Below are 16,311 nucleotides of genomic sequence, written 5' to 3'. Positions count from 1 at the left end.
GAGTGTTCGAATACTTTTAAATTTATTATATTTTTTAATATTATACATATAAGAAAAAAGTGTTTATAAACCAATGCATCCGAGCCGAGTATATATAGGCAAAATTATTTTTATTTATTATTTCATCATACATAGCTTTTCTTACAATTACGAAATTTCAATTTGTCAATTTTACAATCTTGAGTTATATTATTTATATTACATTATAAGGTCTATTATACTTTCAAAAATTCTTATAACGTTTTATTAAAAAAGAGGTAAAAAATAGAATACTTATATTAACATAATGTATGTAAAATTTATGATAAGTATACATATTATTGTGTAAGTACATAAAAATTTATAAATACCTATAAAGGGCCGGTTCTGTTCCAACCTGTTCCAACCTTGGTAAACTAACAGTTAAACTGTTAAATTATATATATATATAATATATAAAGAATAATAGGTAATTCCATTAACTGTAAATTATGATAAATAACTATAATAATAGCATTGGTTACCAAAATATATTTTTTTTATATCCTAAATTTTTTTAAATATAATCTCCTTCAGTTTATAAACATATGATATCTTTTAATTGTATAACGTAACTTAATTTATAACTGAATTATAACTTATTCATGTAAATGGAATAGTTTTTATTCATGTAAATTTTATAATGTGACCATAATCACCAGTTTGTTTTATTTTTATAATCTACATTTTCGTATATTTTTGTATAATGTATAAATATATCAAGGGGGTTCAAAATTAATTAATTTAAGAGTTGATTATCGACCGTCGACATAAATACCTAACAATTTTCTATCTCAGCCGATATATGAAAACGCACGTGGACACATTTCGTTTACTTTGGTTTACGAACTGTATGATACTCTATTTTTTTAGTGTGTGATTTTATAAAGTTAAAATTACATTGAAAACAATAGTTTAGCTATTTATATGCTATAAATATGGGGGTAAGTTAAAAAAGTTTAATATATGTTATTTTAATAGGTATAATTCGTACCTAACCTCTTGAAAATTTTTGTCTTAATTTCACGAAAATTAAATTAGAATTGGATCTAAATTCCTACGTATATGATACATTTTATTTACAGAAACGTTATGTAGTTTTTTATGCGTTATATTTATATTTGTAAATATATATACAATTATTGATTTCACGTTAAATTTTTAATCAAGAAGGAGCATATTTTTATAAACTTTTATTTTAATTCTATTAATTTTGTGTGTAAAGTGACTTGTATTATTAATAAATATTTATCTAAATTTAATGAGAAATTGAAGAGTTTTACTTAAAATAAGTATTTTATGCAATTATTTATTTTATAGAAATTAAGAAAGCCAAAAATCAGTAAAATTAAGAGGAATAATCAGACGAAGACAAAGCTTTCAAAGCAAGGGAAGCTTAAAACTCGACGACATAAATCACCAAAGAAACAACCTCAGAAATCAGCACCACCTCGTCCAGAAATAGCAGAAGAGGAAGAAGAGAGCGATCATGGAAGAGATTTGATGGACATGGTTGACGAGGATGATTTAAATTTCCTAAATAACGCTATATCCAACAAATCCTATAATTTGTTAAAACAGATTCGATTAAACGAGTACGGTTATAGTTTGTAATCTGTAATCTTCTATATTGTCTGTAAATCGTACATGTATGTATATTTATTGTTCTTGTATCTATTGGTTTTAGAGCAGACGAAGGCTTGAGCGAGAGAAAAAGAAAAAAAATTGAAAATAATCAACCGTTAGAAGAACTGTACGAGAATAATGTTGCAAAAATTGTGGAAGAGACAGGAGGGAAGTCAATTCGCATGTTGCTTCCCATAAAAACACAAAACGGCTTTATAAAGAAACGTATTATTGAAGAAGACAGTAAAATTTTAAACGAAGAAGGGAATGAAGATACAGATAATAAGAGCAGGGAAAAAAGCAAGGAGGATAATCAGCAAGAGGGAAATAGTGATACGGAAATGGATATGGATACACATGTAAGACTTAAATTATATATTTCAGAAATGTAATATAAAATTAAAATATGTTATCTATTGGAAATTCAAAATAACTAATGGAATTTTTTGCTCAGAATAACTTGCAAGTGACTGATAAACCAGTATCTACCATCGAACTTCTGGCGTGTCGCGAGGAAATACTGAGATCCAAGCGTTTCAAGATAGGCATACTTTCGAGCGGCATATTAGAAAACCCAGAACTTAAATCCGGAAATTTCAAGATATTGCTAGACATGATGGATGAAAGAGCTTCAGAAGTTTACATAACAATCAGGAAACTGGCAATGGTGTCCCTTTTAGAAATCTTTAAAGACTTGCTACCATCTTACAGTCTTCTGCAGATTTCTCAGGAAGGAGTAAAGTGTATGTATACATGTATACATATATGTGTGTATAATATCTAAAGCTTGCAAAAAGATTGCATAATATATACATTATTAATAGGTTCTAATCAATTTTATCTGTGACTTTAGTGAAGAAAGATACTCTTGCGCTGCAGAATTATGAAGCTACCTTGTTGAGGAATTATAAAAACTATTTGCAGAAGCTCGAAAAAATATCTAAGATTTTGAGAAGAAAGAAAGGGAACACGCAATCGGCAAACGAGCGAGAAATACAATTGGGCGAGACAGCTGTATCGTGCATGTGCGAGCTTCTTACCGTTCACCCGTATTTTAATTTTTCCGTTAATATAGCTAATTACATCCTTCCGTTGTTGGATAATAAACGGAGCAGCGTAAGAGAAAAAGTTGTACAATGTATTTCTCAAATATTCAAAGAAGACAAACGTGGTCAGCTATCTCTCACAGTAAGTTACAACAGAAAAGTTATCGTAACATTATTCATTGCACTAATGAAATTTCAGATAGTTCGAAAATTAAATCAGTACATCAAGTCGAGGAAACATTCTGTGCATCCTGAGGTTATAGCAGTGTTATTGGCCCTTCGCATCAAAGATGTCAATCTGGACAAGGAAAAGGAGGACGAAACAAAGCAGAAAAAGCTCATGTCTCATAAACAAAGGATACTCGCGTTAAGCAGACGGGAGAGGAAGAAGAGCAAAAACCTAGAGCAAGTGGAGAAAGAAATGCTCGAAACGAAGGCTGAAGAAAATAAGCAGGCGAAACAGAAGATTCTCACGGAAATAACGAGCATAATATTTACTATATACTTCAGAATTCTGAAACAAGCTCCCAATAGTAAAGTATTATCCGTGTGTCTGGAAGGATTAGCCAAGTAATTTATATTTGCTACTTGTATCTCTTTATATATTTGCTATTTATATTTTACTCGAATATCATGTTTATACATTCCAGATTTGCGCACTGTATCAATATAAATTTTTACCAAGATTTAGTAAGCGCCATAGATAGATTAATAGAAGAGGGTAATTTGGGATTGAGGGAACAACTGCACTGTGTTCAATGTATATTTACAATATTATCTGGACAAGCTGCAGCATTGAATATCGATCCGTACAGGTTTGTATATAATAATTTCCCCTCCATGGGCTCCACGTACGGAAGGAATCATATTCCTGATATATCTCTTTCTTATATAGATTTTATGTGCATTTGTATAAAAATATATTGAAAGTCCACTGCGGAAGGACGCACGCGGAAACTGAGATCGTACTGCAGACGTTGCTACAGATTCTCATTCATCAGCGAAAGAGGATCACGCAGACACGTATGATAGCCTTTGTAAAGAGAATAAGCACCCTGGCCTTACAGTCGCAGCACAACGCGACCCTGGGAACTCTCGGTATTATCAAACAAGTGATGCAGCTTGGAAAAACGGCTCACGTTTTATTGGACACCGACTGCACCGGCGACGGTCATTACCAGGTCGAAATTGAGGAACCTGATTATTGTAACGCTCACTGCACCGCGTTATATGAGCTCGTTGCTTTACAGGTATTATCTTTAATGCGATACTTCTTTTGCTTGAAGACGATCGAACGACGGATAACATAATAATTGTTTTGTTCTTACAGCGTCATTATCACAGTGTAGTACGACAACTCGCTAGAAATATAGCGTACACCACACCTACGAGCGGTGAGGGCAGCTTGGCTATCGAAATTGCGAAGTTGTGAGTACCGATTTTGTTTAACAATTATGATAAATTATTGTTGTACGTGTCTTTTTATCGTACACATTTTTGTTAAATAAAGATATAATTGTGTGTGTGTGTGTGTGTGTTGGATTTTTTTACATTGTTCATTTTATTAATTTTAGATCACCAGAGGAGCTCTACACGGAATATGATCCTGCGGGTGTAACGTTTAAGCCTGCTGTGCCTATTCCAAAGAAGATTACAGTTAAAAAAGCACCGGTGAATTATGGCATGAGTCCTAAACTCGAGGAATATGTTAATACTGTCGACGTCGGCAACTTATTTACGGACGGGCATGTGGACTTTTACAAAGCCTGTAAAAGTAATTTGTAACAAGTAATAAAGGATGGAATATACATAAAAAAGTATCGATGTTTCGATCAATAAATTTCACAACAATATTTAGAATAATTTCTTTATTTAGAAACTTTAGGACGACGATTAATTCAGCCAGCAAAGTCACTCAATTCTGCATAGCAAAATCTTGAGCTGTACAATTCATCGTTTCTAATTTAATCTTTCCACATATCAAATGAATCAATAAATAATTAATAGTCCGTATTATAGCAATTAATATTCGATAAATTAATCGAAGTTGAGTCGAAGTCGCTCTAAAGCTGAATTGGAGATCAAGCACGAACGAACGGACTGTTCGTTCGCGCTCGTTCGCTTGACGTCCGACGACGCGACGATTGCCGAACGTCTCCGATTCCGCCTATCACAATCACATTCCTATCCGCGCACGTCCGAAAGTCCGAAGACTCCGAATTGCGATTTGTGGTTATGTGTTTTGACACGCTTTGACATTATCCAGAAGCCAGGAGCACGTCATAATATTTCGCCCAGGATGATGTCCGAGAGGGATTACGCGCCCCTGAGCGCGGCATGCGTACGATCCCTCAATGACAAGTTGTACGAGAAACGGAAGCCAGCCGCCGTGGAGATAGAGAAGTAAGGTTATCCTGTACTATGTACATACAATTGCATCGCTCCGCGTTTCACGGAGCCCTTTCCTCTTCTTTTCCCCAGGTTCCTATCGATCTCCCGAGTCGCAGTTAAGCAGTCCTTAAAGAAGTTGTAGATTATTACTATGCAAGAAGCCTCGCTCCGATTCTTTATTCCTCTTTCCGTTTAATGATTGATCGGTATATGCTTTCTTTTTGTTAATCCGACAGGATGGTGAAGGAGTTTGCCGCTCACAATAACACCGTGCAGATCAAGAGACTGCTGAAGGTTCTCGGGCAGGACTTCGCCACCTCGCAGAATCCGCATACGCGCAAGGGCGGTTTGATAGGCCTAGCAGCGATCGCGGTTGGTCTTGGAAAGGACACTGGTCAATACATAGAGGACCTGATTCATCCGATCCTAGCATGTTTCTGTGACGCCGATCTGAGAGTCCGATACTACGCCTGCGAGAGTCTGTACAACGTAGTCAAAGTGGCAAGGGGCGCAGTACTGCCTCAGTTTACAGACATTTTCGCCGCTCTCAGCAAACTGGCTTGCGACTCTGAGCAAAGTATAAAAAACGCCACAGAGTTACTCGACAGACTAATGAAGGTAGCCGGAGAATACTTAAAAGAATTCTTAAAGATGCAATTTCTCCTCTTTTTACAACTCTCACACTCTCACGCATATTCTGTTTTCAGGACATCGTGACGGAAAGCGGCCTCTTCGATTTAGTCGGATTCATGCCTCTGTTGCGCGAGCGTATCTATACGAAGAATCCATTTGGCAGACAGTTTGTGATATCATGGGTATCCGTGCTGGACGCGGTGCCCAATATGGACTTCACAATATTTCTACCTGAGATACTCGACGGATTGTTCAGGATACTGGAGGACCCAACGCCGGAGATCAAGAAGGTCACGGATACGGTTCTCGGTGAATTTTTACGTAGCATAAAAGCCAATCCCGCGAGAGTGGATTTTCCGGCCATGATAAACATACTGATTACACATGCTCAGAGTAGCGACGAGCTGCTTCAATTGACCGCCATCACGTGGATCAAGGAGTTTGTACATCTTTCCGGGCCTCTTATGTTACCGTACATGTCCGGCATTCTCGTGGCCGTTTTGCCCTGCTTGGCCTACGACGGCGACACACGCAAAAGTATTAAAGAAACGGCGACGCAAGTAAATGCGAATTTAATGAAATTAATAATCGTCAAAAGTACAGAAATTACAAACAAGGATCAAGAAAAGGTACATCCTACGAAAGAGAAGAATGGTAAGCAGCAATTCAATTGCATTGTGATGAGTTGAGCGGCATTTTGAATCGTTTCTAACATAACACGTGTATTTCAAATTACTGCGACGGTTGTTTGAGATCAGACGCGATTTAAAATTCTAATCATTTGTGTGATTAAATTATTTGCAAGTTTGGGAGAGAGAATTAAACATTAATCTTTATATCATTTGGAAAACATTGTGCATATGTGGTAATAATAATAATAATAGAATTCCCTTTTCTTTCACTTTCAGATGTAACACAAGATCATTCTCTGGCTGAAAACTTAGATCTCGCCAGCGTAGTGGAGGTGCTTACGAAACACTTACTGTACCTGTCGGTCCAAACTAAAGTTGCAGTTTTAAAATGGATACATCACTTGTTTATAAACATTCCACAAAAAATGTTTAATCACATCGAGGACTTGTTTCCGATATTAATGAAATCTTTAAGTGACACTTCCGACGAGGTGGTGCAACAGACTTTAGTGGTAATGGCTGAGATTATCAGCTCGAAATCTCCGGAGGCGGTAGCGGCCGATCCCAATGCAAAGATGCAGAACAAGTATTTCACAAAGTTTATAATCAATTTATTGAGACTCTTCTCGACCGACAGACATTTACTGGAAGAACGGGGCACTTTCATTATAAGAGAGCTATGTACGCTTCTGAGCGCGGAGGATATATACAAAACTCTGGCCAAGATACTGCTGGAAGAACAAAATTTAAGCTTCGCCTGTACAATGATACAAACTCTGAACGTTATCCTGTTAACCAGTTCCGAGTTATTTGATTTGCGCAACAAACTTAGGCATTTGGACTCTCCAGTAAGTTTCTCCGTATATTCAGCTTCCTCGTGAAATTTTATTTAGTCGAACGTGATAGTATCAGTTCTGTTACAATCAGCTATATAAATAAAACAATATTTATGACTGGAATTTTTTTTTAGGACAGTTGCGCGTTATTCGAGTGCCTGTATGTGTCCTGGTGTCACAATCCAGTTGCGACAGTCGCCCTGTGTCTCCTGTCTCAACATTACCGACACGCATGCAACATCATTCGATCTTTGTATCCTTTATTCTATTCTTCTCTCATTCTACTTCCATTATTTCAACGAATGTTTTTAAGACCTTAACACAACGTCTGTAAATATCAGCGAAAATATAGAGGTTACAGTGGAGTTCCTAACGGAGATAGATAAATTGGTACAGTTAATAGAATCACCGATATTTACTTGTAAGTATGTGGCATTGCTAATAAGAATATTAAAAGCGCGTTACATTTCTTCTTTCTTTTTGTTCAAGATCTGAGATTGCAGCTTTTGGAATGGGAGAAGAATGATGCTTTAATATATGCATTATACGGCTTGCTCATGATCCTGCCGCAGAGTGATGCCTACGCTACTTTGCAACGTCGTTTAGCGGCGATACCTCCAGCTACGAAGCCGATACCTAAAAGTGATCACTCGCAGGAGAAAACTGATGCTAATTGCCCGTTCGATTTCAGCAAATTGTTGAAACATTTCCATGCAGTACAAGAGCACCACAGGGAACAGAAGCGCAAACAAAGACTGAATTCCTTAGTCGAGAGGAATACTAGTCACGTAGATGTATGAATCACGCGTTCCTTTTTTCAAGCATGCAAATTCGTACGCACGGATTTTACAACGCATATAAGAGAAAAGACACGCCTGATTTGCTAATTTTTTACCGCATAATTTTACTGCATAATGTAAAACTTATGTTTAGCTTTGTTATATAAAAATATAATTATTATTTATTGAAATGCAATCGTTAGACTCGTTGAAAATAAACGGTCATGTCGTTGATCTTGAAGTAAAATCTTGAATCATTTAGTCGAGGGAATAGAAGTACGAATTTATTTAACATTTACCTTAACAATTTATACACTAACAAATCGTACAGATATATCGGACTTCTAATATATACATTCTAAGGTCGGTATTCATAGTCGGTTCTTATTTTAAGACCGTCTTAAGTAATGTCTTAAGATGTTAATACGGCTTTGTAATCGGTTAATGACATCTTAAGATTGTACTTAAGACGATCTTAAAAATAAGAACCGACTATGAATACCGGCCTAAGTTTCAGTCTTTATCTCGTAATTATTGTCAGATTGATAAAGAAATGATAGACGCGTATATTAGAATTCATATCCCGCATCGGCCATGTCTTCCATCCTCTCAATTGTTGACAGATGGTCAAGTTGGTCTATAAGCAGACCGTTTTCACAAAGTAGCATCGCGATGTGTTCTTGCGTGTCACAGATGTTGCGCCATTTCTTCGTGCTTTCCTGCACTGGCACGCTCGTTTTTTCGATCGTTTTCGATTTGCCGGGCAGCCTATCCAACGAGTGCAAAAGATTCTCATTGCGCTCCTTGCTCTCTTGCGACAAACGATAGGAGAACGATTCCAGCACGCGTTCGTAACTGTCGATATCCTTGTCTAATATCTGAGTCTGTAGGAACACTGTTTGTGCCATTTTGTACCAATCGGCGACGCACTCGGATCGCTGCGTCATTGCCGGTATACACTCCGTCTCGAGAAGCGCTTTCAATCGACGTCCCGTTTCCGTGACCTGTTTAATGAAGGAGATTGCGACGTTTCAATGAATCTCGCGAAAAATAATTCGTGCGAGTTTTCTATTTCTGTCTTGATTTGTAATAACGGATTAGAAAACTCGATACGTAAATGTATGTACCTTTATGCGTTCAAGAACGTGGAATTGTTCGTCGTTGTAAGTGAGACTACGAGTAGCCCTGTCCCTCAGTAAATGTTGCCACCCATCTCTCAAGCGATCGACCAACGTCGCTGCCCTTTGGCTCGCTTTCGTGGCCCACGGGCACCACAAACCGCGAGTACTGTTGTCCCATTCTCCACGCAAGCTGCCCTCTTTTACATATCTGCAATAATATTTACGCTAATTACATTTCTTTAAGCTGACAGAAACGGGAGAACAATTAAACCGCTCGCTGTCGATGAAATTAATCCTTTTTTCTATTCGGTGAATTTTCTCAAATGCAGTATTTAGATGTTTTGCGTCTTTTGAGATAACTTACCTCTGATGAAGTTGCACTATTGCTGGAGTCAGTTCGCTCATAAGTTCCTTGCTCTTCACGTCTAATTCTTTCCGCCAGCTTTTGACCTCCACCGCAGTTTGACTGCCAAACTTTCGGAACACGTGCCTGGCAAAGGTCTCGCTCCTCTCTACCGCCAGGACAGTATCCTCCACCGCTTTTGTGAATTCCTTCGAATGCTGACACTTTTCCAACACTCGAGTAAGCTCCGTAGATAAGAGACCGCTGAACGCGTCTATGGCGTCCCGCGACAATTTGCTGCACAAAGCCAGTTTGTCGATTCTACGTTTACAGACGTGTCCTACGGAGCACGCGACTTTAGCTTGGCTCGCGTCGTTCTCTACGGAAACGAGATTCGCGAAGACGGGAAATTTGGGCAGCTCGGTCTCCGTCGGCAACACGACGTTGTTATTCTCTCGCGAAAACAGCATCAATGGTTTGTCGTTGCTAGTATTCGGATATCCCTTGCCTGGCGTAGACTCCTCGACGAGATTCGTGAGGGGAACCTCCCCGAGAAGAAGAATCTGCGCGTGAGGCATAATTTCGGTCTGGTCCTGAATGTGTATTTGCAAAGCGACTAGCTTCTCTTCTGGATGTAGGAAGACCTTAATCAAGCTGGCTCTATGAATGTTAAATATGTGAACGGGTTTTCTGCAAAGCGTGTCCGTGACCTCGCTGAAGAATCGCTCGAAGCTCCAGATCCTTTGCGGATCGACCTCGAGTAAGCCGGCCAACAGCGGAGTCACTATCTTCTTCAGGCCCGTGCTCAGCTGGCAGGTCTGCGGCAATTCCCTGCTCCACTCGATTGGCCCGTTCTCCGAAGTCTGCAGCCCAGATATCACGCCCGACGCCTTCTTCGTGGTGATGTAGAACATAGTCTCCTTATTTCTTCGCCCGCCGAACGGCCTGAACGGCAGATTACCTGTCGCAACGTGATAGAGAGTCACACCTATGGACCACAAATCAACGGTCGCACCGAAGGTCTTGCCGACGGGTTTTCTCAGAACCGCGCGTTCGTACATATCCGGATGCAGGTACTCCTCAGTGCCGTACAGCGAAACAAACTGCTGATCCTCCTGCAATTCCCGAGCGGCTCCGAAATCAGTAAGCTTGTATATCGTACTGCCGTCGTCAGCGATGAATTTCATTATATTACCTGCGCGAGAAGAAACAGAGGATAACCAAGAAACTCCGACTTCCGAGTGCAAAACATGTAAAGTGTTGAAAATATAAGTGAGACCATCGGTTTTGAATAAAACTAAATGAAAAATTGTGTTTTGTAACAAGAAAAACAAGAGCATTACTTTAGGTTTATAGATTTCCCGATTGTATCTTCTGTGTGTATCATGTCACGTGTGACGTGTCTCGTGGATCTCTTACCTGGCTTCAAATCACGGTGAACTAAATTGTTGTCGCGCAGGTGCTTCATGCCAGCTGACAGGTGCTCGAGCACCAGCAGGAACTCGCTCTCCGCGAGGCCGTACGTGTTCTCCGGGTCGTCCAGGATGTTGAAGAGGCTGCCGCCGGTGCAGAGCTCCATGACGATCACCTTCCCCCTGCCGTCCTGCTCCTCCTCGATCGCCAGCAGCTTGACGATGTTCTCGTGCTTGACCTTCTTCAGGACCTCGAACTCCCGCACCTGCACGTCGTGCGGCCGCATGTGGCTCAGCTGATTGAAGGTCTTGACCGCGACCGGTTCTCCGTTGTTCTTGTTGACACCCTGGAACACCGCGCCGGTCGCCCCCTTGCCGAGCACGCTGGTCGTGCACCAGACGTAGTTGGCGGACCCACGTAGGAACGACATGTCGTTCGCGCGAGGCTTCTCCTCGGACTCGGACGAACGGTTTTCGCCAACTTCCTCGACGTCTCCTCGCTCACGGTACGCGCTCTCCTGACAGTCCTGACTCCTCTCGTGACGTCACGTACGTGACACCTTCCGCGTTTCTCCGTGTCGTGTCGATGGACGTACGTCGACGCGTCTCCGTTAGAAAGTCGTCGATCTCCAAGAAGCATTCTCGGCCGGAATGTTAGGGGCAGCGTATTCCCGAATCCCGAGTATTAAAAGACCCTTGGATTAAAAGACAGTGTTGGGCAGGTTGGGGCGGTTGGGCTTGGAGTTGGAGTAGCACATGGTCACGACTGTCACGAGCGTCACGAGCGGCGCGGAGGGCGGCGAGGGCGCGTGGACAACCTATGCGGAGAATTTCTTTGTTCTTTCTCTTGACAATCTCGACATTGGCAGCCCTGGATATTCCAGGAGCTTCGCGCTTTTACCGCGCGAGGCCTTCGGGAGCGATCCGGACTCCGGAGTTTGGCTTGTCACTCCCTTGCGGCTTGCACTCCCTCCCTGACTGCCTGACCCCGTCTCCCGTCCCGTCGAAGAGGGCAGCCCAGGGCAGCCGGCAGAGGAGGAAGAGAGAAGAGAGATAGAGAGGAGGAGAGGAAGAAGAAGAAACTCGGCCGAAGCCCCGAGCAACAAACCCGGCAAACTGCCTCTTTTCGCCATGGAGCTGACGGAGTTAACGAAACACCTGGATAAGATCAATGTCCCGCGTGCCGGCGACAGGATATACAAGGACGAGTGCGTTTACTCCTTCGACACGCCAGTAAGATCATCCCTCGTTCTTTGTCCCCCTACGAGACTGTCGGGCGCGATCGTTATCGGTTGAAAAAAATATTTTCTCTGTCCAAGGACACGGCTACCGGCCTCTACGTCAGTCTCACCACCTTCCTGGGCTTCGGACGGGAGCACGTCACCCGGTATTATGAGAACACCGGCAATCCCGTGTACCTTCATATTAAGCGTACTAAGAAGGAGGTAATTTCAGAATTCAGTTTGCAGAGACTGACAATTTTGTTGAAAAGTTGTTTCAACTTTTATCTCTTTAAAAGCTAATATAATACAATATGATTAATATGTACAAAAGACGTTTCATATATAAAACTTCTGACAAGCTACATTGCTAAGCTACATTGCCAATACTAATTAAATTGTCGATACTAATGTACTAACGCTATCATTCGCGTTGGCATTTGATGTGTAATTACACTTGTATTCAAACGAGACTTAATTTTTGTTAATAAGAACAATTAGTAGATCACATTAGCAAGAGGGATTTGTTAGATATAATTCCTTTCACATCTGAATTCAGAAATCTATAAAATTTTTTATAGATTCCGTCTGAGGAGCAGGGAGATGGACCTGAGAAGAAAATCACGCGATTGGCGATAGGAACAGTTGGTGGATTCATGCCTGATCAGCAGAAGTATATCTATGAGGAGACCTACCAGATAGTCATTTTACCTGGTTTCCTTACTATCGCTTATCCTACGAGCGATCTGCCTGAAAAGGTAGGACTTATCTGTGAGATTATGTATAATCGATAATAATATTTAAAATACACAATACTGTTGGCAGGTGGAACAGGCAGTTAAAACTGTATTACAAATGGAAGGCGCATGGGCAGTGGCGCAGGTAGAAGCCGTAGCTAACATGTGGGACGGAGAAGTCAGGACGGAGTCAAAGTGAGTCTATTAAAATTTACTATTAAAAAATTTATTAATTGGATGATCTCGATTAATTTCACATATCTATTAAATTATACGTTCAAATATTAGAGAGTATTGCTACTTATTATCACAAATGCGCTTTACAATATGCTAAACGCTTTTATATTGCTTTTAAGTTATTACTCAGAATTTATAAGCATTTAAATTCAGAAAATATGAAACTTTTCTTTTAATTACTGAAATAACGTTTAATTATCTGAATAGAAATCTTTGTTTCAAGCAAGAATGTCAAGTTTGTCGGACTTTTTAGACACGCCGCGACTTTGAAACAGCTGGACAACGGTAAAAAAATCCCGCCGAGTGGTTGGAAGTGCGAAAAATGTGATCTCACGCAGAATCTCTGGCTTAATCTGACCGACGGCAGCGTACTGTGCGGTCGCAAGTTTTACGACGGAAGTGGCGGCAACGGTCATGCCGAGGAACACTACCGCACAACCGGTTATCCTCTGACCGTGAAACTGGGCACGATCACGAAGGGCGGTAAGGCCGACGTGTTCTCGTACGACGAGGACGACATGGTAGATGATCCAAATCTGGCAGCGCATCTATCGCACTGGGGCATCAACATCTCACAGATGGAGAAAACGGACAAGTCGATGATTGAACTGGAATTGGATCTCAATCAAAAGTTCGGCGAATGGGTCTCCCTTCAGGAAGCGGCCAGCAAATTAACACCGTTGTACGGTCCCGGCTACACCGGACTGACCAATCTGGGAAATTCCTGTTACCTGAACAGCGTCATGCAAATGCTGTTCACTATTCCTGGTTTCGTTAAAAGGTGCGTAAAATTCTTCATGATGCGCTTCCATTTTTTCGCAAATAATTTTTGCTTCTACCGTACATAGGACTAGTAGAGTCTCTCTGATAAAAGGAACGTTATAAGATCGACATCTAGTAATTGCCGGTAAATTTCAGATATGTGGAGAAAGCGCCAAGAATATTCGCTAGTAATTACAACGACCCGGCGTTGGACATTAATGTTCAAATGTAAGTTTCGGTGATGCTCGATAATTTAGTATTTAGCGATTGTCTAAAACTCCGAAGTATAATCCAACAAATCTGAATTTCTTTAGGGCGAAATTGGGTATCGGCTTACTCTCTGGTAAATACTCGGATCAACCGAGCAAATCCGGCACGGACGACGAGTCGCGGCAAGGTATTCCGCCACGGATGTTTAAGGTCCTGATCGGTCGCGGAAACGCTGATTTCTTCTCAAATCGACAACAAGATGCTCAGGAATTTCTTCTTTACCTGATTAATTTACTCAATGTAATTATTAATTTTATTTTCAGTAGTAATCGAACATTTCTTTATGCACTGTTAAATCTATTATTAAGCTAAGCCGAAGATTTTAATCGGGGAAATTTATTGATAGCGCAACAATCGACACGAGGTATGTCCCACGGAATGTTTCAAATTCAAAGTCGAGGAGAGATACCAGTGTGGCAAATCCAACAAAGTCAAGTACACCAGTCGGCCGGAATACATCCTGCCACTGCCGATACCATTGAACGCGGCTGTGAATAAGGTGTGTACATTCAAACACGTTTGATAATTTTTTCGAAGAGTGATTAAAACTAATGAAGCGACTAATCAAGGACGAGGTAGCTGCATACGAGGCTCAGAAGAAGGAAGCCGAGGCGAAAGAGCAGAAGCTAGATTCCAGTACTATCGTGAGACCCCGTATAAAATTGTCGTCATGCCTCGAAAGTTTCAGTCGCACGGAAATTGTGGAACAGTTTTACAGTTCGGCATTGAACGAGAAGACGATAGCACACAAGTAAATATCGTTATAGCTACCGATGGCTAAACGTTGTTCCATTTACTTGATAATTTTATATCGAACATGTTAACTCCGTTCAGCAATCAATAATATTATAATCTATTACATATCTCTGAGTATTCTACTTATCTATCTACATATAATCGTTAAAAATCGACCAGATCTGATTTTTCACAACAAATTCTTTTCACGTTACTATCTTTTTAGAACCACCAGACTGGCCAGCTTTCCGGATTACTTGCTGATCCATCTAAAGAAGTTCACCATGAAGGAAGACTGGACGTCCATCAAGCTGGACGTAGCGGTAGAGATGCCAGACACAGTGGATCTGAGTTTTCTACGTGGAAACGGTTTGCAGCCCGGCGAGGAACTGTTGCCGGACGGTGTTAAACCACCGCCGCCTGTCTACGACACGGTTCTTCTGAAGGAATTGACGGATATAGGCTTTTCACCAAACGCGTGCAAGCGGGCCCTGTACTTCACGGAGAACCGCAGCCTCGAGGCCGCGACCAATTGGGTGATGGAGCACATCGCAGATTCCGATTTCGACGAGCCATTCGTGCCGCCAGGAGTCGACGTTAAGTCTGGTAAATTGACACGCTTCAGCGTCGAATCGTAGCCGATTGAGCGATTTTTTTACCTGATTGATTGATTTTAGGCGAAGACAAGTTCGTGGCAGATCAAGCTGCTTTGGAAATGGTAATGAGCATGGGCTTTACGCGGGAGCAAGCAACGAAGGCACTCAAAGCGACCAACAATAATCTGGAGCGTGCGGCCGATTGGATTTTCAGTCACCAAGCCGAGCTCGACGCCCCGGAAACGGACGGTACCGCGGCGCCAACGAAGGAGTCATTCAAAGACGGAAGCAGTCGTGAGTCACAAATATATGTATTTTTCAAACTGCGAATTGTAATATCAATAATTCGAGAGAAAATATATGGTCTCTTATATAAACAATACGGACGCGATATGCCAAAATAGATAAAAATGAAGTGAAGATAAAGGAAGTTAGAAATAATGTAACCAAATTATTATCGGAATTTATGAAGCTTATAGCATTGTTGAGAAGAATTGAATGTAGCTTTTCGGTTGTTTTAAGCGTTTCCGTGTTTTAGGATACAAATTAGTGGGCTTTATATCGCATATGGGCACATCGACGATGGTAGGCCATTACGTTTGTCACTTGCTGAAGGAAGACCGATGGGTGATATTTAATGACGAAAAAGTACGACAATTATTTCTTGATCTTTGTTTTATAAGATTATTATTTCTGAAAACTTTGATATTTCTCTTCTTACACAAATTTATTATTGCAGGTCGCTTTATCGGAAAACCCGCCGAAAGAGTTAGGATACATCTACATGTATCAACGGATTGACTAGTGTAACTGCTGTTTTGTATAAAGATGTTGCTTTTCAACAATAAAAAAAATAATATAAATGGTTTTTATATTATATATTGCGTATATTGAAAGTATGTCAAAGTGATAACGTG

At 40.6% G+C, this 16,311-nt stretch overlaps 4 protein-coding genes across 4 annotated transcripts; 3 read left to right on the top strand and 1 right to left on the bottom strand.

The window, feature by feature from the left end:
• The first annotated feature begins 803 nt into the window (after positions 1-803).
• Positions 804-4,510, top strand: Noc3 (Nucleolar complex protein 3). Its single transcript, XM_071706070.1, has 10 exons — positions 804-962; positions 1,339-1,613; positions 1,706-2,003; positions 2,099-2,387; positions 2,498-2,832; positions 2,890-3,260; positions 3,341-3,505; positions 3,586-3,940; positions 4,021-4,118; positions 4,265-4,510. The coding sequence occupies exons 1-10, from the start codon at positions 957-959 to the stop codon at positions 4,473-4,475; spliced, it is 2,403 nt and encodes an 800-aa protein (XP_071562171.1). The 5' UTR covers positions 804-956; the 3' UTR covers positions 4,476-4,510.
• Positions 4,511-4,766: 256 nt separating this feature from the next.
• On the top strand, positions 4,767-8,208 carry LOC139772408 (protein VAC14 homolog). The gene is made up of 7 exons (XM_071706090.1): positions 4,767-5,093; positions 5,318-5,699; positions 5,789-6,368; positions 6,623-7,194; positions 7,317-7,435; positions 7,524-7,603; positions 7,672-8,208. The coding sequence occupies exons 1-7, from the start codon at positions 4,990-4,992 to the stop codon at positions 7,980-7,982; spliced, it is 2,148 nt and encodes a 715-aa protein (XP_071562191.1). The 5' UTR covers positions 4,767-4,989; the 3' UTR covers positions 7,983-8,208.
• Positions 8,209-8,232: 24 nt separating this feature from the next.
• Ikkepsilon (I-kappaB kinase epsilon) lies at positions 8,233-11,659 on the bottom strand. The gene is made up of 4 exons (XM_071706078.1): positions 10,845-11,659; positions 9,447-10,620; positions 9,089-9,290; positions 8,233-8,965 (listed from the first exon to the last, which is right to left on the bottom strand). Exons 1-4 carry the CDS (start codon positions 11,266-11,268, stop codon positions 8,531-8,533), a joined length of 2,235 nt encoding a protein of 744 aa, XP_071562179.1. The 5' UTR covers positions 11,269-11,659; the 3' UTR covers positions 8,233-8,530.
• A 160-nt stretch (positions 11,660-11,819) lies between these two features.
• On the top strand, positions 11,820-16,257 carry Usp5 (ubiquitin specific protease 5). The gene is made up of 13 exons (XM_071706069.1): positions 11,820-12,070; positions 12,157-12,282; positions 12,639-12,815; positions 12,883-12,989; positions 13,285-13,812; positions 13,950-14,021; positions 14,108-14,303; positions 14,410-14,562; positions 14,633-14,814; positions 15,025-15,404; positions 15,476-15,688; positions 15,933-16,042; positions 16,134-16,257. Exons 1-13 carry the CDS (start codon positions 11,969-11,971, stop codon positions 16,197-16,199), a joined length of 2,412 nt encoding a protein of 803 aa, XP_071562170.1. The 5' UTR covers positions 11,820-11,968; the 3' UTR covers positions 16,200-16,257.
• The last annotated feature ends 54 nt before the right edge of the window (positions 16,258-16,311 follow it).

The sequence above is a fragment of the Temnothorax nylanderi genome, unplaced genomic scaffold (assembly GCF_030848795.1).
Source record: "Temnothorax nylanderi isolate EJ_2023f unplaced genomic scaffold, tnyl_v1.0 TNYL_tig0049_pilon, whole genome shotgun sequence".
In the NCBI taxonomy this organism is placed as follows: Eukaryota; Metazoa; Arthropoda; class Insecta; order Hymenoptera; family Formicidae; genus Temnothorax; species Temnothorax nylanderi.
This window is presented reverse-complemented; position numbering and strand designations above follow the sequence as displayed.